This window comes from Centrocercus urophasianus, unplaced genomic scaffold, assembly GCF_019232065.1.
Source record: "Centrocercus urophasianus isolate 14NV4802_14NV808 unplaced genomic scaffold, USGS_Curo_1.0 seq_59, whole genome shotgun sequence".
Classification (NCBI taxonomy): Eukaryota; Metazoa; Chordata; class Aves; order Galliformes; family Phasianidae; genus Centrocercus; species Centrocercus urophasianus.
In genome coordinates this window covers 118775-142530 of record NW_024885188.1, presented here as the reverse complement: position 1 = coordinate 142530, position 23756 = coordinate 118775, and the positions used below count along the sequence as shown (strand labels likewise).

The 23756-nt window shown below is 46.3% G+C and overlaps 1 protein-coding gene across 1 annotated transcript; it reads right to left on the bottom strand.

Moving 5' to 3' along the window:
* Positions 1-4186: 4186 nt before the first annotated feature.
* On the bottom strand, positions 4187-23673 carry TIMM44 (translocase of inner mitochondrial membrane 44). The gene is made up of 13 exons (XM_042836323.1): positions 23615-23673; positions 22871-22978; positions 22322-22492; positions 21602-21682; positions 20482-20631; positions 19854-19993; positions 19318-19403; positions 16471-16563; positions 16041-16165; positions 15379-15429; positions 13015-13104; positions 9054-9164; positions 4187-4925 (listed from the first exon to the last, which is right to left on the bottom strand). The coding sequence occupies exons 1-13, from the start codon at positions 23642-23644 to the stop codon at positions 4806-4808; spliced, it is 1356 nt and encodes a 451-aa protein (XP_042692257.1). The 5' UTR covers positions 23645-23673; the 3' UTR covers positions 4187-4805.
* Between the last annotated feature and the right edge of the window lie 83 nt (positions 23674-23756).

The following is a 23756-nucleotide window of genomic DNA, read 5'->3' as shown; positions in this document are numbered from 1 at the left end:
GAGCTTGGTGTCACAGCAACCCGGAATGCAGACCAGAAGGGCAGTGCCAAGCTGAGGTGGGCAGGAGCAGCCCATGGGGATGGATGGGAGCTGCTCCTCTTCTGCCTTGCAGCCACACACGGGGACACAGCGGGACGGCGAGGTGCTCCTGTCCTCACCTGGATTCATCGCCGGACAAGAGGGCCACTCTGCAGGACAGGTAAGTCTCTCCCATACTGTAACCCACCTTGGTCCTACAGGACCCTGCAAGCTCCCCAGAGACCCCGTGCTGCAAATCCAAGGTTTTGCCCTGGATTGCTGAAACCTGGCCCCACTGCAGGGCTGGCACCAGACCTACTGGCTGCAGTGGCCTTTTCAACACACGGCCATGGAAATGGTGGCAGATCAACAACCTGGTGAGCAGGGCAATGCTGGGGAGGGCAGCACAGGGAAGCAGGGCACGTGGCTGCTCCTTTCTTCCTTCCCATGTGCCTTGCAGACGGCCATCCACACAAAGATGGACCCAGAGCAGGACACATGCCAATCCTCGCCGATCCTCAGCTCACTAACTGGTCTCCATGCTGCCATATAGAGAAGATAAGTCAGACACAAACCTCGCCCTTTCAAGGTCCTAAGGGAGACCCTGGAAGCTCCCCAAGATCCCCCTGCCCTCACCCCCGCATTTTATATTGCTTTGCTGAAACCTGGCCCCACTGCAGGGCTGGCACCAACCTACAGATTGCAGTGGCCCTTCCCACACACGGCCGGGGAAATGGCCGGCAGACAGCAACCCAGTGAGCAGGGGCCTGCAGGGGCCCTGTGACTCTGTGATAGCACAGAAGCTATCACAGCATTAAAAAAATCACAGCCTGCAAAATAAACTTTGTGATTCATTAAACCAGTGGTGCTCCTTCCATCTCGTGACGTCTGTAACACAAGCCTTTTGGGGGAGAGTTCACTTGTTTTCATCATCTCCTCCTGTTTATGTATCTGTGTACTTTAGCATCGCAGAACGGTTTGGGATGGAAGGGACCTTGGAGATCACCTCATTGCAACCCCTCTGCTGCAGGCAGGGACACCTCCCTCTAGACCAGGCTGCTCACAGCCCCATCCAGCCTGGCCTGGAGCGCTTCCAGACAGACGGCATCCATCACCTCACTGGGCAACCTGTGCCAGCGTCTCACCACCCTCACAGGAAAGAATTTCTTCCTAATATCATGTCAAATCTCCCTCTTCCAGTTTAAAACCGTTTCCCCTCCTCCTGTAGCTGCATGCCGGCATAAAAAGTCCCTGCACAGCTTTCCTGCATGTTGTCACAACAACCCTACAGCCTTGGGGAGGAGTGGCTGGAAGCTGCCTGACGGAAAGAGACCTTGGAGGACTGATGGGCAGGCGGCTGAATATGAGCCAGCAGTGTGCCCAGGGGGCCAGGAAGGCCAATGGCATCCTGGCTTGGATCAGGAATGGTGTGGTGAGCAGGACCAGGGAAGTCATCCTGCCCCTGTGCTCGGCACTGCTGAGGCCTCACCTCGAGTGCTGGCTTCAGCTTTGGGCAGCTCAGCACAGAAAGGACATGGAGGTGCTGGAGCAGGTGCAAAGAAGGGCAACAAGGCTGCGGAAGGGCTTGCAGAATATGGCCTGTGAGGAGAGGCTGAAGGAACTGGGGCTGCTTGGTCTGGGGAAGAGGAGGCTGAGGGGAGACCTTATGGCTCTCCTCAAAAACTGAAAGGTGACTGCAGTGAGAGCAGGGCTGGACTCTTCTCACTGGTGACTGGATGAGGGGAAATGGCCTCAGGTTGTGCCAGGGGAGGTTTGGGTTGGACATCAGGAAGAACTTCTTTACAGAAAGCTTCCCAGGGAGGTGTGGGGAGTCAGCATCCCTGGATGTGTTTTAGAACCGTCTGGCTGTGGTGCTCAGGGACATGATTTAGTGGTGAATGGTTAGTTAGGGCAGCGTGGTTGGGCTGAGGTGGGACTTGATGATCTTGAAGGTCTTTTCCAACCTGAGAAATTATTTGGTTTTATGTTTCTATACATCGGCTGAACACACCTCTGGGAACAGCAAAGAATACACAGCCATGCTTTCCTTTTTGTTTTCAACTTTCGTCTGCAGCTCCATTTCCCATATACAGAAACACGTGGCATGGGAGTTTTCAGAAGTAATGTATAGAGTTGCAATTGGATATTCAACTCAACAATTGGATTGAGTGGAGACCTCTCTCAACTGGGAAAAAGATCTCTCCTTTCAAGTCTGCTCTCTGTATAGTATGCATTTTACAAGAACTGTTCCAAATGTAATGCCTCTTTTTTCATGTCAGCTCATGACATAGGAGGCAGATGTTGGAGGGAGGCTGTAGAGGTTGAACCTTCCCACCAGTATCCGTTACATTTTGTTGCTGTGTGACAGATGGCAGCAGAGGGGCAGTCTGACAAAATGGGTCTGACGTGGGAGTGGAGATGAAGCAAAGGGGCCTAATTAAGTTCCTCCATGCTGACATTCATGGACACATGCTGAATGTCTGTGGAGACAACAATGTTGTGAGCACAGTGCAGGTGATACATTTCAGTGACTGGGTCATCTCTACTGCTGCAGGTTTTGATGAGCATAGCATGCAGCTCTCATTCACTGCTGATGAAAACACGCAGCTGGTGTGGTGACTGCATCAAGAAATGGCTTTTTCTAACTGAGAACTTGCTCTATCAACCGCAAACCATTCTGCATGAACTGTCTCATCAGATAGTGGCCACTGGAAATATCAGGTAACCAGGAGGTGCTATCAGAGATGGAGAGATGTCTCTGAGCAGAGCAATGCTAACACAGCACATGGTTTTGCTGCTGACCACACAGACTTGTGTGAGACTGGGACCAGCACTGGGGAGCAGCTGGGCATGCCATTGCTCCAGTGTATCGTGGTATCTAACAGGCACAAAAACAGTTCAAAGCACTCCTGTACACTGCTAGAGGGCAAATCTTACACACCCTGGGACCGGGACAGTGAGTGATCAGCATCTGCCCCAGCCTGCCCTGATCAGATGGGTGTCAGCTGCGTGACAGAGGGTGATGGAGGCTCAGATGCTGTGATAGCAGGGAGGTGTTCTGCTCCTAAGCTGGAGCTCCAAATAGGAGGGATATTGGTTCAAAGGGCAGATTGAAGGGTGGATAAAGAATTGCTTGGAAGGTCATAGCCAGAGAGTCGTGGTCAATGGCTCTATGTCCAGGAGGCCGATGACAGCTGGTTCTGTCCTGGTTCCAGGGCTCTTCAACATTTTTATCAAATACATAAACAATGGGATTGAGTGCACCCTCAGCAATTTGCTGTAAACAAGTTGAGTGGGGCAGTTCACACAATAAGACCAGCAAGAAAACCGGGACTGTACCTCACTCACAACTTCTCTGGGTGCAGGAAGCAGCAGCCAGGCAGTAAGCCTGGGAGCATGCAGTGGAAGAGGGCACCGTGCTACTGAACTTGCTGTATGCATCATCTCTCACTTTAAGAGTGTTGCTACAGAAGTTGAATGTCTCAATCAAGGTTTGTGGTAAAATCTCATTCACTTTCAAAGGAACTGACCTTGACAATCACAAAAGGAACTGGCAACTATTGTCTTTAATAACCATGTCAAGCAAGTGCTTTCTTGCACCACCCTGTTTTGCACGCAGAGCACAGCAGATCAGACCTCTGATCCACGTCAATTTTCTTTTCCCCTCAATACCACTTTCCATTAAGAGAAGGCAGCTGAAGAACTGGCCCCCAGGTCAGCTTCCAACCTGAGTCTCCAGCAGCTCAGAACCAAGAGTCCTTGCACACGCTCCAGCTGCTTGCCTTCCCATGTCTTCCCCTGCTACCTGACTTCCAGGACAGATGTGTTGTCCCTCTGAAGCAAAGACCCATCTGGTGAGGAGAGCTGTGTTTGTAATGCATCTTATGCAGCACATAAATGGGACAAGCCCCCTTTTCTCACCACACCTAATAACTCAGATACAAGAGGTGACATTCTACTTGTTACTGCAGTTACTTACTCATTTGTTGCTGTTCAGTCCAACTCTATTCCTGGTCACTGTTTCAGCACTTGGCCTGGTTCCCCGCAGCCATTTGGAGTGTCTGTCTCCTCCACATCATCAGCTCAGCCCACAGAGAAATGCAGCTGTGTACCATTTAGCAGTACCCATCTCCACAATAGAACAAAAACACCAGAAACAACAACGTTCTCCCTGCAAAGCTGCGGACATATATTGACATATATTTCTGACCATCTCCATCCTCACTCAGTTCCATGTGCAAAGACGTGATTGTATTTGGTTTGGTAAAGACACTGCAGCAACAGAAGGCTTCCTGGCTTCTGCTGGAATGAGACCAATGTGTCTTAAGAGCAGCTCTAAGCTCCTCTCAGAGATGATGTAAGGCCATCAGGGGATGACAGCAGATTGAAACCAGACCTGTCGCATCTCACTGTGCTGCTCATCAGTATCCACCTCCACCTCTGCCCATCACTGGAAGCACTGGTCAATGTATAGGACCCCAAACATCCTCCTTCACCCACCATGGGAGCCAACAGCAGCTGCAAGTGTCTTAGACCATTCGAGTTACAACCTACCATACATCCTTACAGTGCAAACTGCTACACGGCAAAGCGTAAGGCAGATACGTCAGACTCATCCAGTTCACAATGGGGAGCAGTGTAATGATGGCACACCCAATAGCCCATTCTTCTGAAAGAGAACCACTCTGGTCCCCCTCCCCCACAGCGCATCATGCAGTAGACTGGTGCAAGTTCAGAGATGGCATTGCTTTGAGGGAGGGACAGAAAGCTCTTGGGTGCAATTCGCCTCAGAGAACTTGCTCGGAGCTCGACGAGGAAATGTCCAATAGCCTCCACGCAGCATAGGGGTTGAGCTCATCCTGGTCTCTGCAAAGTGCCCACACATACAGCATCCGCAGAACCTTGTCCTGGAATGAAAATCCTTGTTAGAGCTTGCGTCACGGTCACAGACCCCCGAGCTCAGTGCTTGATGCAGAGATGCTCCATACTCCCTCCAGAGAACATTGTAATTTTTCTCTCCAGGTTCTAAGCCCCAAAATCACATACAAGTTTAGCTCCTGTAACGTTTGCTAAATCACAGAACAATCAGGAACCTGTAAACTTTTGATTTCTGAAAGCACAATTAGGATTTCCTAATATCTGTGCCTACAAATGTTAACTGACACCCCTGCCAACTTCACAGAATCACAGGGTTGGAAAAGACCTACAAGATCATTTCATCCAACCATCCTCCCATCACCACTGCTACCACAAGCACTAAACCAGATCTCGTAGCTCCTCATCCTGACACCTCCTGAACACAGCCAGGGACGGCGACTTCAATAATATCTGACTTGCTGATGAATATAAATTTTTGGTTTCAATTTGGTTTGACTGCCAGGCTCTACTGTTTGTGATACTCAATCAAGTTGAAGGCTCTTGCCCACAGCTACATCGCTACCTTTTCCACAGCAGTCTGTGAGCTGCAGCCTCTCCCCATCAGGCAGTGGAGCTGAAGGGCTAAAGCACAGTGCCATGGGGAGCAGCTGAGGGAATGGGATGGGGCACACTGAAGAAGAGGAGGCTCAGGGCAGAACCTATGGCTCCCTGCAACTGCCTGAAAGGAGGTGGTGGTCAGGTGGAGCTCAGCCTCTTCTCCAGGTAACAGCATAAGGATGAGACGGAATGGCCTCAAGTTGCACCAGGGGAAGCTCAGGTTGGACATTAGGAACAATTCGTTCCCCAGAAGAGTGGTCAGGTGCTGGAATGGGCTGCCCAGGGAGTGGGGGGGGTCACCGTCCCTGATGGTGTTCAAGGAACATGTAGATGTGGCACTGAGAGACATGGTTCAGTGGGCAGCATTGGTGGTAGGTGGATGGTTGGACTGGATGATCTCGAGGGTCTTTTCCAACCCTAGTGATTCCATGACCTGCATGGAAGTCAGGTACATCACCAGCCAGCAGAGAGAGAAGTTATTCTTAAATCTTCTTATCACTGGCTATAAGCACTTGATTTTATTAAGTTCATTTTCAGGAAAGAAAAAGAACAGAAAAATCTTACAAAATATATATACACAAAATACACATAACCAAAAACACAAATCACTGGGAAAAAAAAAACAACCATAAAAACCACAAACCACCACGCCTGTCTGCCTTATCTCCAGGAATTCACAGTAGAGTGGATCTGAGAACATTTGTGGTGGACGAGATGCATACTGAGCACACACCAACCACCAAGAAGCAAATGTTCCCTCCAGATAACAAAGCAGCACTGGGGGACCATCCTGCACTCAGTTCCCAGCTGTGAGCTTAACTATTACATTTCTGACTGAATGCATCAGTCTTTACAGGTCACAAGGTACAGGTACGTAAATGCGATGAGGGGAAGTTTCTGTATTGCAGCAGGTGTTAGAAATATCCTACACTGAAAGCCATTTTCTTCTTGTTCAGTGTCTCAGCAGCTTCACTTGCTTTGGCTACGCTTAGAAGTGTTGAAAGTGACATCAATTTGAGTAGCACAGATGATGGGGGTGTGTAAAAAGGAATGCAGAGGAGACAAGAAACGAAGAACAACAGAACTTTTGCCTGCTTAAGAAAGTGATTGAAGGTTAATGTACTTCTAGAAACCACCATCAATCTGGTTTTCATCCTACTTTACCTATTTTCCTTTTTTGCTATTCTTTTATTTAAGCTGTTCTCATTCATCTCCTTTTCATTGTAAAAATTACAAGAAATAAAATCCTGCCTATTCATAGAGACTGCTGCCCATGAAGACGGTCAAAATGTGATGCACAAGGGAAAAAGTGAAAGAAACAGAACTCGTGTCGGGCACTGCACAGCTCAGTAAGGAAAGGTCAGAGATTTCCTGGGACTCAGACTCACCTGGACTTGCAGAATACCCAGTCTTTTGTGAATCTGTCCAATTCCAATTACCTTAATTAATATACTTGTAACTTTCCCCGCTCCATTATGCTACATGACGTCTGCCTCCCATTTCAAATCCTCTGCCTTCGTTCAAAAGCAGTGTTGCCAAACCACACAACTTCCTTATTTTCAGCCTTCATGGCAACGAGTTCCTCACAACCCTTTGTATCTTTACTCAACCACCCTGTCAGAGGTTCCCAGTAGACAAACAGCTGATGCACAGTACTCAGCACAACTGGATATGGGACAGTTTCAGCAAACAGAGCTCTGTGAGGCACTCTGTCCCAATGTAGTGAGGCAAGAGCTGAAAAGAAGTTCCTACTTCCAGTTGGCTCCAGTGACGTTCCCAGTTTCCTGGGAAATGGCTTCAATGACTCCAGCCTGACCTCCAAGCATCTTTGTGCTCTGTTCTTAAACTGCCCTTTATGAAAGGAAAGGGAGGAAAAAAATAACAGGCTTGGGGGGAATCTGAGAGGAAGCTTTAATCCACAGGAGAACAGTTCAGTTCTGTCCCACAGAGTGCCAAGGCAGTAGAACTCACACACAGCCCCTCTGCAGGCTAGGAATTTGCTGGCCAGGCACAGCAGCAACTGGAAGAGAAAGGGCTGCTCCTAACTCCAGCTCCTCTCCTCACTGTGAATTAAAGATTATCTACAACTCTGTGTTCCTTCCAGATGTTTGTACATTCTCCTCATACAAGATAATGTTCAGCTAATGGCCTGTAGCACTTCAAGAGTGTGACAGGGATAAATAGCTCACACTGAGCTGAACGGGATTTCACAGCCAGCACATCTTCTGCCAGCCAATTTAAATTCAAGTTATTGCAGCCTTGTCTACAAGGCATGTCTGATTGAGAACCTACAGGCCCCAAAAGCCACAGCAACAAGCAGCCAGACTCACAGAACTGAGACTCACTGAGCACAGACTCACTGAGCTGTATCCAGGCTGCCCACCTGAAGAAGCTAACACTGATTAAGGAAAACACTCAGAGCACAATTAATGAGTTTTACGAGGTTTCTATCAGTTAATGTCTTCTCCCAGCTCTTTAATATATACATCACCCATCTGTGCTAAGACTGCAGAGAAATACAAGCAGGGCAGCCTGCAAGGATGATTCCACCTGCCACAGCTTGCTCATTCCCTTCAGATTTTCATTCATTTTCTCATCTGTCCATCACTACCAAGAGTATTTTAATTTTAGTCCAGTATTTCTAATGGCCCAGAAAACAGAGAAACTCACTCCCTCACCCAACTACATGACAGTGACTTCACTGTGGGTGATAACAGTTGATTTTATGGGCAGCTGTTTTCACCTGTAAAGATCCAGATGATTTTGCTGAACTGACTGAATTACTGAACTACAGTTCTTCTATGTGAGCAGCTGCAGACAAGCTCATGCTTGCTCTGTAGTCCTTCAAGATGAAAGAATGAGACCCAGCTTTGGTCCAAAAGCCAGAGTCATGACTGTAAAGCACAAAAGCAAGCTGATAACTCAGATGTATGTATGCTAACTTGGATGCATGGAGCCATTTCAACTCCACTGCTTGCAAAACAGTGCTTGTCTGTTCTTCCCAGGTGCAGAGAGCATGCAAAACAAAGACACTGTATTTGATTTATTGTGGTACAAAAAGTTACTCTTGCTGAACCCTTTTTCTCAGTCACTTGTGTTGAAGTCAGCTGTTTCATACCCCAGCTCTGTGTCATCTGGAGATCTGCAAAACTCACTGGTGGACAAGACACTGCAACCCTACAGAACCCAGCTTTCGTGTCTATGGTGGGGGGACCACCATTACAACAGAATTCATAAAATAGCCATGTGCTTAGCTGCACTGGCAAGCACACAAGCATTCTAAACCACAGCAACAGATCATATCACAATCACTGACTGTTAAACGTTCCAGTGGAGATGCTGGTATAACAACAACACCAGAGAAACGTTCTCAAAAATACTCAGTAAAACCTTTAGAATAGGACAGAGAATGCAGTGTGAGTGGATTACAACGTATGTGGGTAAGCAAAGCTGAAATACACCACATACTGCTATAGGGAGCTGCTACAAACTCAATCCATGGCTGAGATGGCTACAGAGGGACCTGGGGCAGCCACATTCAGGAGGTGAGCATCACTTACCGGGTCACCTTCTACCACTTCCCCTTTCTGGTTCTTAATTACCATCACGATCTGAGCTTGAAAAGTGATGATTAATACTGGTCCTTGCTCCATCATTTTTCCCATGGCCAGCTGCAATTAAAGAAAACACTATTAGAAAATGGAGTGTTTTTGCAGATTAATGTAGAGGCACCAAGTATTTACCACAACTACACAGCCAAACAATCCCACCATCTCCCAGCACCAAACCCAAACCAAACTCTTCATCAAGTTATACCTTCTCTGCTCACACGTTACCAGTCCTCCTGCAAAGCATTCTCCCAACATCTTGCTCTACAGGGAGGTGCCAGCCATCCTGGTAGTCAATGACAGAACACACTTCTGCAATGCTCTTTTGCTTAATGAGAGGGAATCAGTTCTTAAGCACTGCAGTAACTGACACCATTCCAGTAAGGACTGGATTCCTGGAACCTGCCCAAGTCATCCTGCAATGCAAAGAGCAGTTCAAGAACAGATGAGACTAGATGTGTACAAGACCAGGGGCCCCCTGGATGTGCATCCCAGGGTCTGCAAGGAACTGGCTAATGTGGTTGTCAAGCTGCTCTGCATCACATCTGAAAAGTTGTAGCTGCCTAGTTAAGTCTCAGTGAGTGGAAAAAGGGAAACATCTCTTCCATTCATAAGAAAAGGAGAAAGGAAGATCAGGGAAACTACAGGCCACTGTGTCTCACCTCTGTGCCTGGGAAGATCATGGAGCAAATCCACCTGGAAGAGATGTTAATGCACATGCAAGATGAGCAGATCATCCAAAACAGCCAGCATGGCTTCACCAAGGACAGATCATGCTTGACCCATCTGGTGGCCTTCAATGATGGAGTGACAACTTCAGCAGACGAAAGAAAGGCAAGTGATGTCATCTACCTAGACTTGTGTAAGGCCTCTGACATGGTCCCACACAACATCCTTATCTATAAATTGGAGAGAGATGCGTTTGAAGGCTGAACAATTGGGTGGAAAAAGAACTGGTAGGAAAGTTGCAACCAAATTGCTGTCAACAGCTCTATGTCCAGGTAGGGGACTGTCACAAGTGGTGTCCTGGGATCAGTGCTCCTCAACATCTTTATCAATACACACAGTGGGACTGAGCGCATCCTCAACAAGTTTGCTGATGACACCAAGCTGAGTGGTGCAGCTGATACAACAGAAGGAAGGAATGGAAAACCCTGAAAGTGGGATGATGTGAACTTCAACAATGATTCAACAATCCAAGTGCAAGGTGCTGCACCTGGGTCAGGGCAATCCCAGATGTGTGTGTGCACAGACTGGGAGAACTCATGAGAGCAGTGCTGCACAGAAGGACCGGAGCATCCTGGTGGATGAAAAGCCAGACATGAGCCAGCAGTGTGTGCCTGCAGCCTGGACGACCAACAGCATCCTGGGCTGCATCAACAGAGAGATGGCAGTGGGCAGGGAGTTGACTGAACCCCTCTGCTGTGCCCTTATGAGGCCCCACCTGCAGTAGTGCCCAAGCCTGGGGCCCCAGCACAGAAGGATGTTGGGAGTGGGGCCAGAGGAGACAACAAAGATGCTCAGAGGGCCGGAGCACATCAGCCATGAGAACAGGCCAAAGGAGCTGAGGGTGCTCACCCTGGAGAGTGGAAGGCTATGGGGAGACGTGACTGCAGCCTTACAGTACTCGTGGGGAGCTTATAAGCAGAAGAGACTTTCTACACAGTCTGGTAGTGGTGGGCGAGGGGGAATGGCTTTAAACTACAAGAGGAGAGATTTAGATTAAGTATTAGGAAGAAACTCTGCTCAAGGAGCAGTGAGGCACAGGTTGCCCAGAGAAGTGAACCCATCTCTGGAGGTCATGGATGGAGCCCTGGGCAGTGATCTGCTGGGGGGCAGCCAGTCCACAGCAGGAGGGTTAGGACCAGATGGTCTTCAAGGTCCTTTTCCAACCCAAGACACCCTATGATAATGCCTTCTAGCCAAGCATCTAAAATTCAAGTCCTTAAGCATGGAACATGAGTGCATACATTGATATTTTAAAGGCTTAATTTTAATTTCAGTGCTGCAAATTTCGCAGAATGTGAACTCCTTCAAATCTTTTACATATTGATTTTCAAGCTCAGTCAACCCTTTTTCTGGATGAGATCTCTCAGCACAATACCACAAATCTTTTCTAAGGAAATGCATTTAAAAATTTAAACAATCACCTCCCTTTTATGTCCCTTTCTTGCAACATAGAGAGTGTAATATGAATTGCACTGATCACACCTTATGTCAGTCATTTTTCAGCCAGGATAATGTAGTTTTCCCAAGAAACTTTATGCAAAAACAGGCATCCAAGACATATTTATAACAAAATGTCTTTCCAGACACCACTCAGAATTTATGCAGAGCTTTATACTAATGAGCAGCTACCCTACCTACTGTATGGGAACTGCTGAATCATGGCCTGAACCTCTGACTGACCACCTGAGCAGCGAGTCAGCCACGGGAGCACAGGTGAAGGCGATTCGGCGGTGCTGCAGGAAGGGCTGGAGCCTGGCTGCACCTCTCCTAGAGCCATTTAAGAGCTGACTGCCAATGGGGAAGGATTTCTTCTGGAGATCCCTCCTTTGGAGTTTTGCACTGAGCCCAGGACACAGGTAAGCATTCTATCTACTCTCTTTTGCATAATAACCTGCTTAGCCAAACTCTCTGGTACATTCCATAATTATAACATCTGTGCATTCATTGATTTTACACCTACCTACACCAGAAAGGTTACTCAGCTTGTAAGGAAACCAAGCCACCTAGACTCTAATAACAGAAAAAAACTTCAGATTTAAATCAGATGCTCAGGAAAAAGGCCATCACGTTTGTTACTCCCAAAGCTTTGATACTGTTAGAACATGTTATTCGTTGCTGGATATTCAGGAGAATTGTCCATGCCACAAATTTTCCTGCTCATTTGGCACGTGCTTGTAGATACTGCCCGGAGTTGCACGATTTCCTCTGAACCAGACAGATGAGAGATAATATCAGGCACCAACGGTCCTGAGAAGCTTTCTGTCTGTTAATGGGTTGATTATTTTCTTGCTCCCTGAGCGATCATCAAGCAAGTCAGCTCTCATTGCTCTTTCACAGGGCTACAGAAGGTGAACTTTTCAATCTTTTGTTGTAAGGCATCTCCTCAGATGTTTCTAGAACTCTCATGTGTGTTTCAAAGGGTGAATGTACAACTGCCCCATTCTTTTCCTCCACTCACTCCGACCTTTGAAGCAGAGATTGTTACAGGACATAAAAGATCTCATAATATGATAAAAAGTGGGAATTTCTTTTTGAGACGCCTTTGTCATCGAACAAAAGAAAGAAACCAGCAGTACTGTGACAGACAACATCAAAGGCCCCATCAAACGAAGGCAGTACAGCAGACTGGCTGCTAAGTACAACAGTAACGCTTCAGACTCCAGAGTAAAGAGGACTACAGAGAGCACAACCACTGTGCAGGCAGTCTGTTAGAATGCATGATAACTGTTTTGCCACAGTGCTCAGCTGCCAACACGGCTCCTGGGGCAGCAGTGCCATTACCTCCCACACAACCACACAGAGCAGCACTCAGGTCTCTGATATCTGCTCCTGCACTGCACAGCCTGGAGTCACAAAAGCACCACATGTTGTTATCCCAAAAAACCATCCACAAAGCCCTTCATAGACAGCACCTCAGTTCTTGCAGGTGGTTCAGACCAAGATGCCTTGGCACAGAGGCAAACCACAATGCTGCAACTTAGGCTTGATCACGTAGTAAAAAATTCCTTCCCCAAACCTGTCCCATGTCTCTCTTCCTGCAACAATGATTGGTTCCTGCCTTAGCAAACACGGTAAGTAGACCAGCATGAAGCAAAATAGTCAGAGCAAAGAAGAAAACCCCTGAAATCGTGAGTTTCTGATTCATCCCATCACATTTCAAGGTGAAATACAGAAATACACTCACATCAATGTTGTCTACGTCGAGAATCCTGGAGTGGAACTGGAGACCCATGGCTTTGGCTTGCTGGATTGGATGAGCAAGCTGACTGTAAGTCTAAATGAAGCAACAAACTTGTGTTACATGTTTGAATTTGCTCTGTCAAAGAAAAAGGAATTTTCTGCTTAGAGAGAACCATCAGAAAATATGACAATAAAAGTCTTTTTTTTTTTTTTTTTTTTTTTTGCAAATATACTGAGCAAGTATATACCCTGCAGACTACCTCAAATTCTCTGTGCTTCACATAATGAAATTCTTCCTAAGAATCCCATCTCCCCTGGCCAGAACAAGAGGTCACTGGTTACAAGAGAATACACAAACTGAGTGCACCTGATAGCCAGGGCATTTGCAGCTCTGATTTGACAGCAGACAGGGAGAAACAGTTTGGGAACGAAGCTGTTTTCCTCACACCCAGACAGATCCTGCAGGCAGACCAGCTCCTCCTGGCTGCTTTCAGGCACATATGCTTCGTTATTTATGCATCAAGAACTGTTGTTGGGATTTAAATTTCAGCATTCTCACAGCATTCTTGGCAGCTACCAAGCAAACAGGAGGAGTCCCTACCACGACTCCCCCAACGCTGATCTTTTAACCTTCATCACAAGCATTCAGATGTAAATACCTGACAGAAGAATACTGAGAAAGTCACCAGAATAAAGCTGGAATGACAGAACAGGGATTCTGGGGACAGCAGGCACAGGCAGCTTTGTTGCTTTACTTGCCTTCCTGCTTTGTACTCTAACATGTTAGTGACCAGCACCACCAACTTAACACTTTCAGCACGGCTCTGTTCACAGAGCCTCCATCTTCTGCATTCTCGTTTCTAAAACTCTCGTTTACCTCCTGGTCATTTTTATGGATGAGTCTTATGACCTGCATTTCTGGCTACCACTAGAAGGGTTTGTATGCTTTTTAGACCACAGTGAATCTATTACTTCCCACTAGAAATCTGAATGGAATTCTATGGTATGATCTCAAAAGTGGCTTGGAATATTAAGGTGGTCTGAAAATAAGGGGGATTCTTTAATACCTTACTCTCGTATTGTGCAACATTGCTGCAAAGATGTTAGCAGCTAACAACCTCAAAAGATTTAAATGCAGGAAATAAAACAACACCAACCAACCCAGCCTTTTCAGTGTGTGAACTTGCAGCCCCCTGGTGGTGGCTGTGACTGGGAAGCAGCTACATTACTTCAAAGCACAGGTCTGCATTGCCTATAGCAGAACTATTTTGGGACAGAGAGGAAGAGAACAAATGTCCTTTCAAGTTTAAATGCTGTTTTCAGGTAAAGATCTGCTTTCATAAAGTTAAAAGGACAACAATACAATCGCTGAATAACAACCAATTCATTTCTCCAAGAAGTGCATCCAATGATCAAAACCTATACCAGAAGAAAAGCAAATTCACCATCTCACCAATAAATGCCATTTTTTGCAGTCAGGTATTCAGGCTGCATGTTACCTAAGCTGCAATTTCAGAAAACCTTGAGCCTGCAAAGACTGCTGGGGTACCACAGTGGAGTTTTGTTTGTAGAACAGTTCCAGGGACGATCTGACTGCCACCAGAAAATCATCACCTTTCTGGGTCAGCTCAAACATCTCTTATCAGCCCGTATCTCTGACCAGTGCCAGGACAAGAGAGAGCCACTGTCATTCCTCCATAGCTTCAAGCTCCAGTGGCTCCTTAAAAGCTGAAGTAAGTTAAGAGGGCTTTGCGTGTTCACCTGGTTTTGCACAAAGCCTCCCCAGAACAGCTCAGAGTCAAGGCACCCCAGCAGTCCCAGGAAAACCAGGCAGTTGTGCCCATGTTAAATAAAATTGGAAGCATGTGAATTGGTGCTGCAGAAGCACTAAATTGACAGAAGCTAAGCACTAATTTGATTAAACTCCACAAAATCCCACAATCTGAGATCTTGAAAGACTCCTCAGTTCCTGGAGACTTCTGAATTCCAGGGCCTTAATTGCTCTGAAGTCACCACCAGTACAGAACAATGCACCAAACCTCAAAGGCTCTACTGAAGTCCAATCTAATCATGCAAGGCTTTGGAGAACTGAAGCTAGACTCATTTGGGATTGGCTCTCAATTCTCTCTCTCTAAACAGCATTCCTCTCACGTCCATTCTACTCCAGAAGTCCACAGTGCATACTTGACTGCAGTATTGCAGAGCTTTACAGCATGAATAAATTTAATGGGGGAGCAGAGGCAAAGTGGGTAAGCAGCACCACAGTCATAATGGCCACACAGCTTGCAAAGAAAGCACAGCACACCTACTCAGAAGTGAGAATCACAACCTTTTTAGACATTTTTAGCACTCCTAGTACTCTACTTACCGCCTCATAGCACCAATCTTTGAGGATATCAAGCTCTCCAGATATCATAGCCTAAAACAGAAAAACAAAAAATCAGTAAGATATGAGCATTTAAAAATATATGCCATATCAAAGAATTGGAGTATCAGCAGTTTCAGGAGCAAACTGCCTTAAGTCCTACATCCTGAATCAGGAAAAGAGCAAGAATTAACAAAGAGGAGCAGCAATAAGATCTTCTGTAAACACATACAAAGGCAGATGTGCATAAATCTTCAGATAATATCCTAATCCACTGCCGGAACACGCACTACCCAGAAATCCTGGGAGGTCTTATTTCAGTGCAGACATTACAGTTGCAGCCATCTCTCTGATACATGCACAGTCACTCACCACAAAGACAGCAGTGGCAAAAACAAACACGCATCAGTTTCATTGTCTGTATCTCTAAGCATTGCTTTTGCTGCTTGTTTTCAGTTCATCTCACACTGCTACCTCGCAACCAGAGCATCAGAGGTATGTGATGTGTTTACTGGCATGCACCAGTTTGACATACATTCTTTCAACATCACTGCACTGCAAGATGAACAAAAATAACTGCTTTTGTTTAGCCAATCTCATACAAATCTCTCCAGGCAATTCCTGTTGTACCTCTTTGAATGTATCCCGTTCTATCCCCACCTTACCTCCAAGACGTTGGGGATTATATCACGCTCGCATTGCTTTAAGAAACGATCTTTATCAAAGGATGGATCCACTTTGAGTATCTCTGTCAAAACCTCTGACATTTCCGTCTTCGAGAACAATCCACCTGACAAAACAATTCAGCAAGACTGGTAGAATGACAACTGCTACCAAAAACCAAGAGAAAAGATGGGTCTTGGGCTTTAGAAAGAGGGAAGGAAGAGTCACCTTGAAACAGACCAAGTTAGGCTTGACATTTACCCCACATACTGCCAACAGCAGGTTGCTGCACCGAATGACTGAATAACAATAAATGCAAAATACTAAAAAGCTTGAGACTCTTTTGCAAAGGTTAGTATTACATGTAGGACATCACTAACAGCAAGAGCCAGAAGGTGGACATGCAGTTTCATAGCAATGATGACACTTTACCTATCAAGTCAGTGACTTTGTCTGTGACAGCTCTGGAAGCTCGAATGAATGCATTATCACTTTCGTCGTATTTCATTTTCATTTCAAAGAACCCTGAAACAAGAAGAGATGTTAGCATAGAGTCCTTCCACCGAGTCCCTGAACAAGGAAGGACAAGCAATGTGTTGCAGGTTAAACATGCTACTTCTCTTTCTTGATTAACAAGTTCCAGTTTCAAAAACTAGTTTTCTCCTCACCTTTACAGTTGTCACTAACTACGGGGTTGGTTCCTTTCACATGAACATTATCACAGTTGGAAGGGACCCAAGGGATCCCCCAGTCCAGCTCCCAGCCCCACACAGCACCACCCAAACCCTTTGGCTGAGGGTGGTGTCCCTCAGGGCTGTGCCCTTTGCCCTAGGAAGCTGCTCTATGCCCACCACCCCCTGGGCCAAAGCCTTTCCCTCACGCCCTGGTTCTCCCCCAGCACAGCTCTGTGCCATTCCCTGCTGCTGTCCACACAGAGCAGAGCTCAGCACTGCCCGCTGCTCCCTGCAAGGAGCTGCAGCACCATGGGGCTCCACTCAGCCCCCTCTCCACACCTGTGGATGCACCCACTTGTGCTGAAGCTGCTGGCAGAAATGACTGCCAAATCAATCTCCATCATCTGTGCAAGGTCATGGAGAACAGGAGAGGTGATTGAAGACTGGAGGAAAGCCCAAATCACACCAATCTTCAAAAAGGACAAGAAGGACCCGGGGAACTACAGGCCAGCCAGCCTCACCTCCATCCCTGGGGACAGTGATGGAACAACTTGCTTGGGATGCCATCTCCAAGCAAGCGGAAGAGAAAATATATATATAAGAAACAGTCAACATGAATTCAGCAGGAGGAAATCATGTCTGACCAACCTGGTAGCCTTCTGTAATGCCATGACAAGCTGGGTAGATGAGGGAAGAGCAGAGGATGTAGTCTACCTGGACTTCAACAAGGCTTTTGACAACATCTCCCACAGCATCCATGTAACAAAGCTTAGGAAGTGGAGGAAAGATGAATGGACATTGAGATGGATTGAGAACTGTCTGACAGGCAGAGCTCAGTGATCAGCAGGAAAGTCTGACAGTCTGGTTGGAGACTGTAACAGCTGGCATTCCCCAGGAGTCAGTGCTGGGCCAGGTCCTGTTCACTCCCAGCAAGTTTGTTAATGACACAAAGCTGAGAAGAGGAGGGGGCCAAACCAGAATGTTGTGCTGCCATTCAGTGGGACCTGGACAGGCTGACAGTTGGGCAGAGAGGAATCTGATGATGTTCAACAAGAGCAAGTGCAGAGCCCTACAGTTGCAGAGGAATAACTGCATGCTCCAGTACAGGCTGAGGACTGCCCTGCTGGAAGGGAGCTCTGGGGAGAAGGACCTGGGTGTCCTGGTGGCCAGCAGTGTGCCTTGGCGGCCAAGAAGGCCAGAGGAACCCTGGGGTGCATTAAAAAAAGCGTGGCCAGCACAGCAATGGATGTGCTCCAACTTTGCCCTGGAGAGGCCACGTTTGGAATGCTGTGTCCAGTTCTGGACTCCCAACTTCAAGGAAGACTTCTGGTAATTTCTGGAAAGAGTGCAGCAAAGGGCTATAAAGATGATTATGGACCTGGAACATCTCCCATCTCATACAAGAAAACACTAAGAGATGTTTAGCCTGGAGAAGAGTGAGAGGGAATATGATCAGTGCTCATCAATATCTAAAGGGCAGGCATCAAAAGGACAGGTGTCAAGAGGATGGAGGCTCTTGTGGTGGTGTCCATTACAAGGGCAACGGGCACAAACTTGAACCCAGCAAGTTCCATACAAACTTGAGGAAGAACTTCACTGTGAAGGCGGCGGGGCCCTGGCACAACCTGCCCAGAGGGGTGGTGGAGTCTCCTTCTCTGGAGATACTCAAAACCCACCTGGATGCTCTTCTGTGCAACCTGCTGTAAAGAATTTGCTCTATAGCAAGACTTGATGATCTCAAAGGTACTTCCAGCCTCTACAGTTCTGTGATTCTGTGCAGGGAGAACTGCCAAGCAAGATCTTGAAGGCAGAAAGAAGACTGAAAGTGGGAGCAGGAAGCAAACCCACAGAAACAGATGAGCACTGCAGCAGCAAAGTAGGGCAAAACAAGCCCATTATGTCCATTATCTGTCTCTGGACATAATCAAGTAGACCAGAACCACACAAGACAGTTGCAAGATAACAGGTAAGTACAGAGCAGCTAGTCAATTAACAACTGGAATGTTGAAGCTTATGCTTCAAATTAAATCAAAAAGTAAAGCCAAAAACAACCTGCAGTTGTACAGGGAATACACAAAAGGAGAACACACGTTGCAGAGCTCAGTGCAGCCACATGTGCAGTGTTGCCTGATTGCTGCAGAGTACAGATATTCAGTATTCTCAGACTATTTTTTTTTAATACATAGAAATGATGCAAAGTCCCACACATTCCAGAGTCCTAAGCAGATGACAACAGAAATCAGCTCACTGAAAACAAGACCTTTCCTCACAATAAGCTCAAGGATGAGAGTAGACCTGCCTGACCTATACCCTGTGACGTGCATTTATGTGTCATGGTCTCCTGACAGTGTAAAGGTGGATCTAGAGTTCTTCATACAGTGAGTGAGACTGACCAAAGACAACGCCTGGCTGGGGGGATGGCAACTTAGGGGCCTGCAGTATTATCATATTTCCCATTCACATCACCCACAGCCACAACTATATCAATACAACGCTGTGATTAGCATTCTGTTGGGGTTGGTTGCACAAATGGCATCAGATCCCACAAGGCAAGAATCAGATCAGAGAAAATAACGTGCTACTACTTTGTCTTTGGTACACCTACTATTGAAGACCACGTTGTTGTCCTTGAAATCTTTCCACTGCTGATACCATCTGGAGTCCTTGTGCAGCACCATACCCATGGCCTCCCTAGAAGGTACAGAAGACAGGAACTTGTGAACAAATAACTTGGAGGTGAGAGAGCAAAAAGATGAATATTCTGATGAATGTCACTGAAGCACGCAGTAGTACTGAGGCTGATACACAGCATAAAAAATACACAGTTTAGTGGAGGCAAGGCAGTGAAGACAGTAAAGCAGCTTAGACTTAGCCAAGTCAAATACAAGTCAACAGCAAGATGTTAGAACAGAGAAAATGTAACGTGCAAGTCAGACAGAACATTACGTACACACTCAGTACTTCCAAATGCCCAGCTTAACTATCAGAAAATTCTGTATCATAAACTTATGGTAGAACCTTGCTCTCAGATCTACCTGCTCTGCTCATTTCAGCACTTGATTTTTAACCTGATCTGTAAGTTTAAGTCATTTCTGTGCATAATCTGATAAAGATTTGCCCCAAGTTACATGAAATACGTACTCATTAGCTTCAAATATTCGCTCCTCTTTAATCCTCTCGCCTGAGAACTCTGTTCTTTTCCGTAGACGCTCTGGACGTTTGTAAGGACCAGTCTGCCCTAAAACACTTTCATCTATTTCCTTCTTTACAGTCTCTACTCCCTGAAAGGAAAGCAATCCTATTAGGCTGATTTACTGTTCCCCCGTCTTTCCCATAAAAATTAAAAATTGCTTCTGTCAAAGGAAAAAGACAAAGATAAGAGCAGGTGTTATTGTCATCTCTCTTACTCAGAGAATCATAGAATGAATCATAGGATGGCCTGGGTTGAAAAGGACCACAATGCTCACCAGTTCCAACCCCTGCTGTGTGCAGGTCGCCAACCAGCAGCCCAGGCTGCCCAGAGCCACATCCAGCCTGGCCTGGAATGCCTGCAGGGATGGGGCATCCACAGCCTCCTTGGGCAACCTGTGCCAGTGCCTCACCACCTTCTAACAAGGGTTAGAGGGTGATGACACAAATGCTTCCTTACTGATACGTATGTACAAAGACAGCAGTACCAAGGCTTTCTACTTAACAAATAAATTTTATAATTAGCACAAGTTCAGATGATCTGTGCCTGCAGCACTAGGTCCCAGAGAGAGAAGTGTACCTGAGAAATAGCTTTGAAGGCTGCTGTCTTGCCTAATTTCTCTCCTCCTTTTGTCACTGACTCTGCTGACTGCTTTGCTGTTTTTGCTGCTTCTTCCACACCTTCCTTTATCTTCCGGCCAATATCACTCTTACTTACTTCATCCAAACTCTGGAAGAGAATAAAGAAGACAATTATAACAACACAGGTGAAAGCACATTTTGTATAAGCCTAAATGCAATAGGGCTAACCAATCTAAGGTGAACACACAGTTTATATGTCACAGGAGAGATTTACTGGGCTTGGCACTGAAACTCACACAGCCAACAGCTCTGTGCAGAACAGTTCTGACTGCTCACAGTCACACACATGTTTGTAATAGCTGCTACTCATACATACAAAAACTGCTTCTCCTGACCTCAAAGAGAAGGGCTGTTGATGTTAAAACATTCCAGAGCTTTCCCTTAAAACCACCATTTACTACTTCTTAAGATACAGCAGAGGTTGAGATAGCTCTCTGCTATTCAGATCTTCCTGAAGAAATAGCAAATGCATTTCTCAATCTAACATATTCCTATGTATCACCTAGGCTGTGTTTATCAGAGCCAGCATCTAGCATGCACCTAATTTTTCTCCATATTTAAAATACTATAACGAAAATTCCACAGAGATTTACTCAAGAGACAGAACTCAAAGTGTAGCAACCACTCCAAAACATCTGATGCCTGGAAGAGTTCAATACATAACAAGAAATGAAGTTATGCTCATTAAGTTTCAGTGCTTGGTCCCACCCTACAAGAGAACTTGCTTAATTGCTGAAAAATCAATCTGCATAGATACAATCATCCTCTTTCATAAGTGCTAAAGAATAAAAGAACCATATGCACCATCTTCAACCTCCAAATGTGAAAGGAGCTGCTGGATGCTCTCCTACACAGCATACAACAACAACTAAGAGATCTGTCACATGGTAATTGCTGCAGCTTTGATAGCAGCTCTATCCTTTACGATCTGCAACAGCGATAACCTCTGAAATAGCAACTACCTGGCTTCAAGAAAAACAAGATGACAATTCAAATACACACAGAACCTCAGAGATGAGTTCTCTTAAAAAAAAGGTGATTCCACAGTTATGTTTTACCTCTTTAACTGTACCAGTTATTTCTTCAAGTTTCTTTTTAATTACTTCTGAGGTCTTCACTGTTTCAGATTCAATGGTTTTCTGTGGAAAAAAAGAAAACACAATGGATGAGGGCAGAAGATACTCATTCAAAAATACCTTAGTGCACAGAATATCCTATTAACACTAGTTTAGAGAAAAAAAAAAAAAAGAAAAAAAAAAACAACCACTAATTAGGGCTCAGGTCTAAATAGAATTAATTGATTTATCCTTCTTCCTAGCACTTTTAGCAAATGAAAAATGCATTCTTACTGAAAAAAAAATCAGAATATAGCACATTCTCAGCTGGATAAAAATCTGTCTTTGAGCAAACGCTAACTGAATAACCAACACAAGCATTTAATTACTGTGAGTAATGCCATTTAATAGTCTTCAAAGAATGCAAAAGAAGTATTTAAACAAACACTGTGAACATTAAATTTAACGTTCCCAAATTTTATCAGCTTGTCAACTGGGAATTCCAGTGAGCAGCCTGCTGGGAGCACTGCCACTAGAAAAAAAACACTTGAGGTCAACCATTCAGCTGTCAGTACTTCCAGCCAAGCAGAACTTCTCATAAAAATAGGCAGGCTAACCACTAAACAGTTCATTTGCATAAAGATTTAAATTTAACATTAAAAACAGAACTAACTTAGCAAATAGGCAGTGAAAATGTCAAAGGAATTCATGAGAAAGACTTACATATTTCCTCCTTGCTTCTCGAAGTGCATCAGACTCTTCAAGCTTTTTAGCTTCATCTCGGAACTTTTTAATACTTTCTTTCATCTCTTTGTTTTTTGCTAATTCTTGCTTGATGTTCTCCACAAAACCTGATATAAAACCTTTTCTTCCTCCTGAAGAGTAACATCTAAACTAAAAAAAATCATTACATGTTGCAGAATCCAAAAAGAAGTTCAACAAGTAACAAAGGCAGCAGAAAGATTTACTGCAGCCCAGCACTAGGTCACTTCTAAGGTACTGGATGTTCTGCCAACATAGGATACATCTAAGTACCCATTAACAGGCAGTTCGACACTAACCAGGCTTGAAACAGTCTGGTAAGCAGAGCACAACTCCTGCCTGTCACTTCAATTCAGCCTCTACAAAACTCCTTGAATTCATCACACGAATCATGAAAAGGTGAAACTTGCAGCTTGGAACTGCTGCTGCTGGGGAACACACCCAGCAGATACAGTATTCTAGTGGGAAACCACATGCAGCCTGTAGTACAACATTCAGTCATTAGCCAACCTGGTTGATCTCTGAGACAGGCCTGCTCGCTCTGTACACAGCACCACTGTGGACTGCAGGAACTGGGCATCTTCTAGGCATAAGCCACATGCCACTAATGAGACATTTCTGCAACAAAAACAAGTTCAAGTTAGCACACAATATGAGATGACAGCAGTCCTGAAGAGCCGAGAAAGGATGGCAAGCATCCTGAAAATGGACAGTCATCACTGGGAGCAGATTCAGAGTGCTGCTGAGAAACCCGATCAAGCCATGATCATGCTTGGGATCATCCATAAAGCTTTGTTAACGTGTTTGAGTAGCGCCACAACCACCGAAACGTTTGCTTTCAAAAAATCAAAGTCGCAGCCCAAGACACGGCGATGCACGTCCCACACTGAGGCAGCCGAGGCGCTCCGCAGAACCCAGAGCCTCCGGGAGCTCAAACCAAACACAGACTAAGCAGGCTCCGTCCCCCCGCTTGGCTTTACTCGCAGCTCAGGTCGCTCTGACGGGACGCCAGCGGTGCGGGTGAGGAAGCGGAAGGGGAGAGCAGCCCCCGAAAGCCGAAGACCCGAGCGGTACAAGGGCTGAGAAGCGGGAGGAGGCGGCCCCGCCCCACACCGCGTCGGCCCCCAGGCTCTCCAGGCGCCCCCAGCCCCCCGCCCCGGCGGCGGCTCCCGCTGCCCCACCTCGGTCTCGCGGCACGCCCGAGACCCGCAGAACCGGCCCTGAGCGGACACAGCGCCCGCGCCCCGCGCTCACCCGGCAGCTACCAGCCGCCGCTGCCGCCATTTTGAGAGCTGAGCGTGTGACCCTCGCGTGGCGCGAGGCAGTGACGTCACCGTCGCGGTGCAACGACATCACTTCCGTGCGGGGAGCGCGAACCACTTCTGGGGGCGGAAGT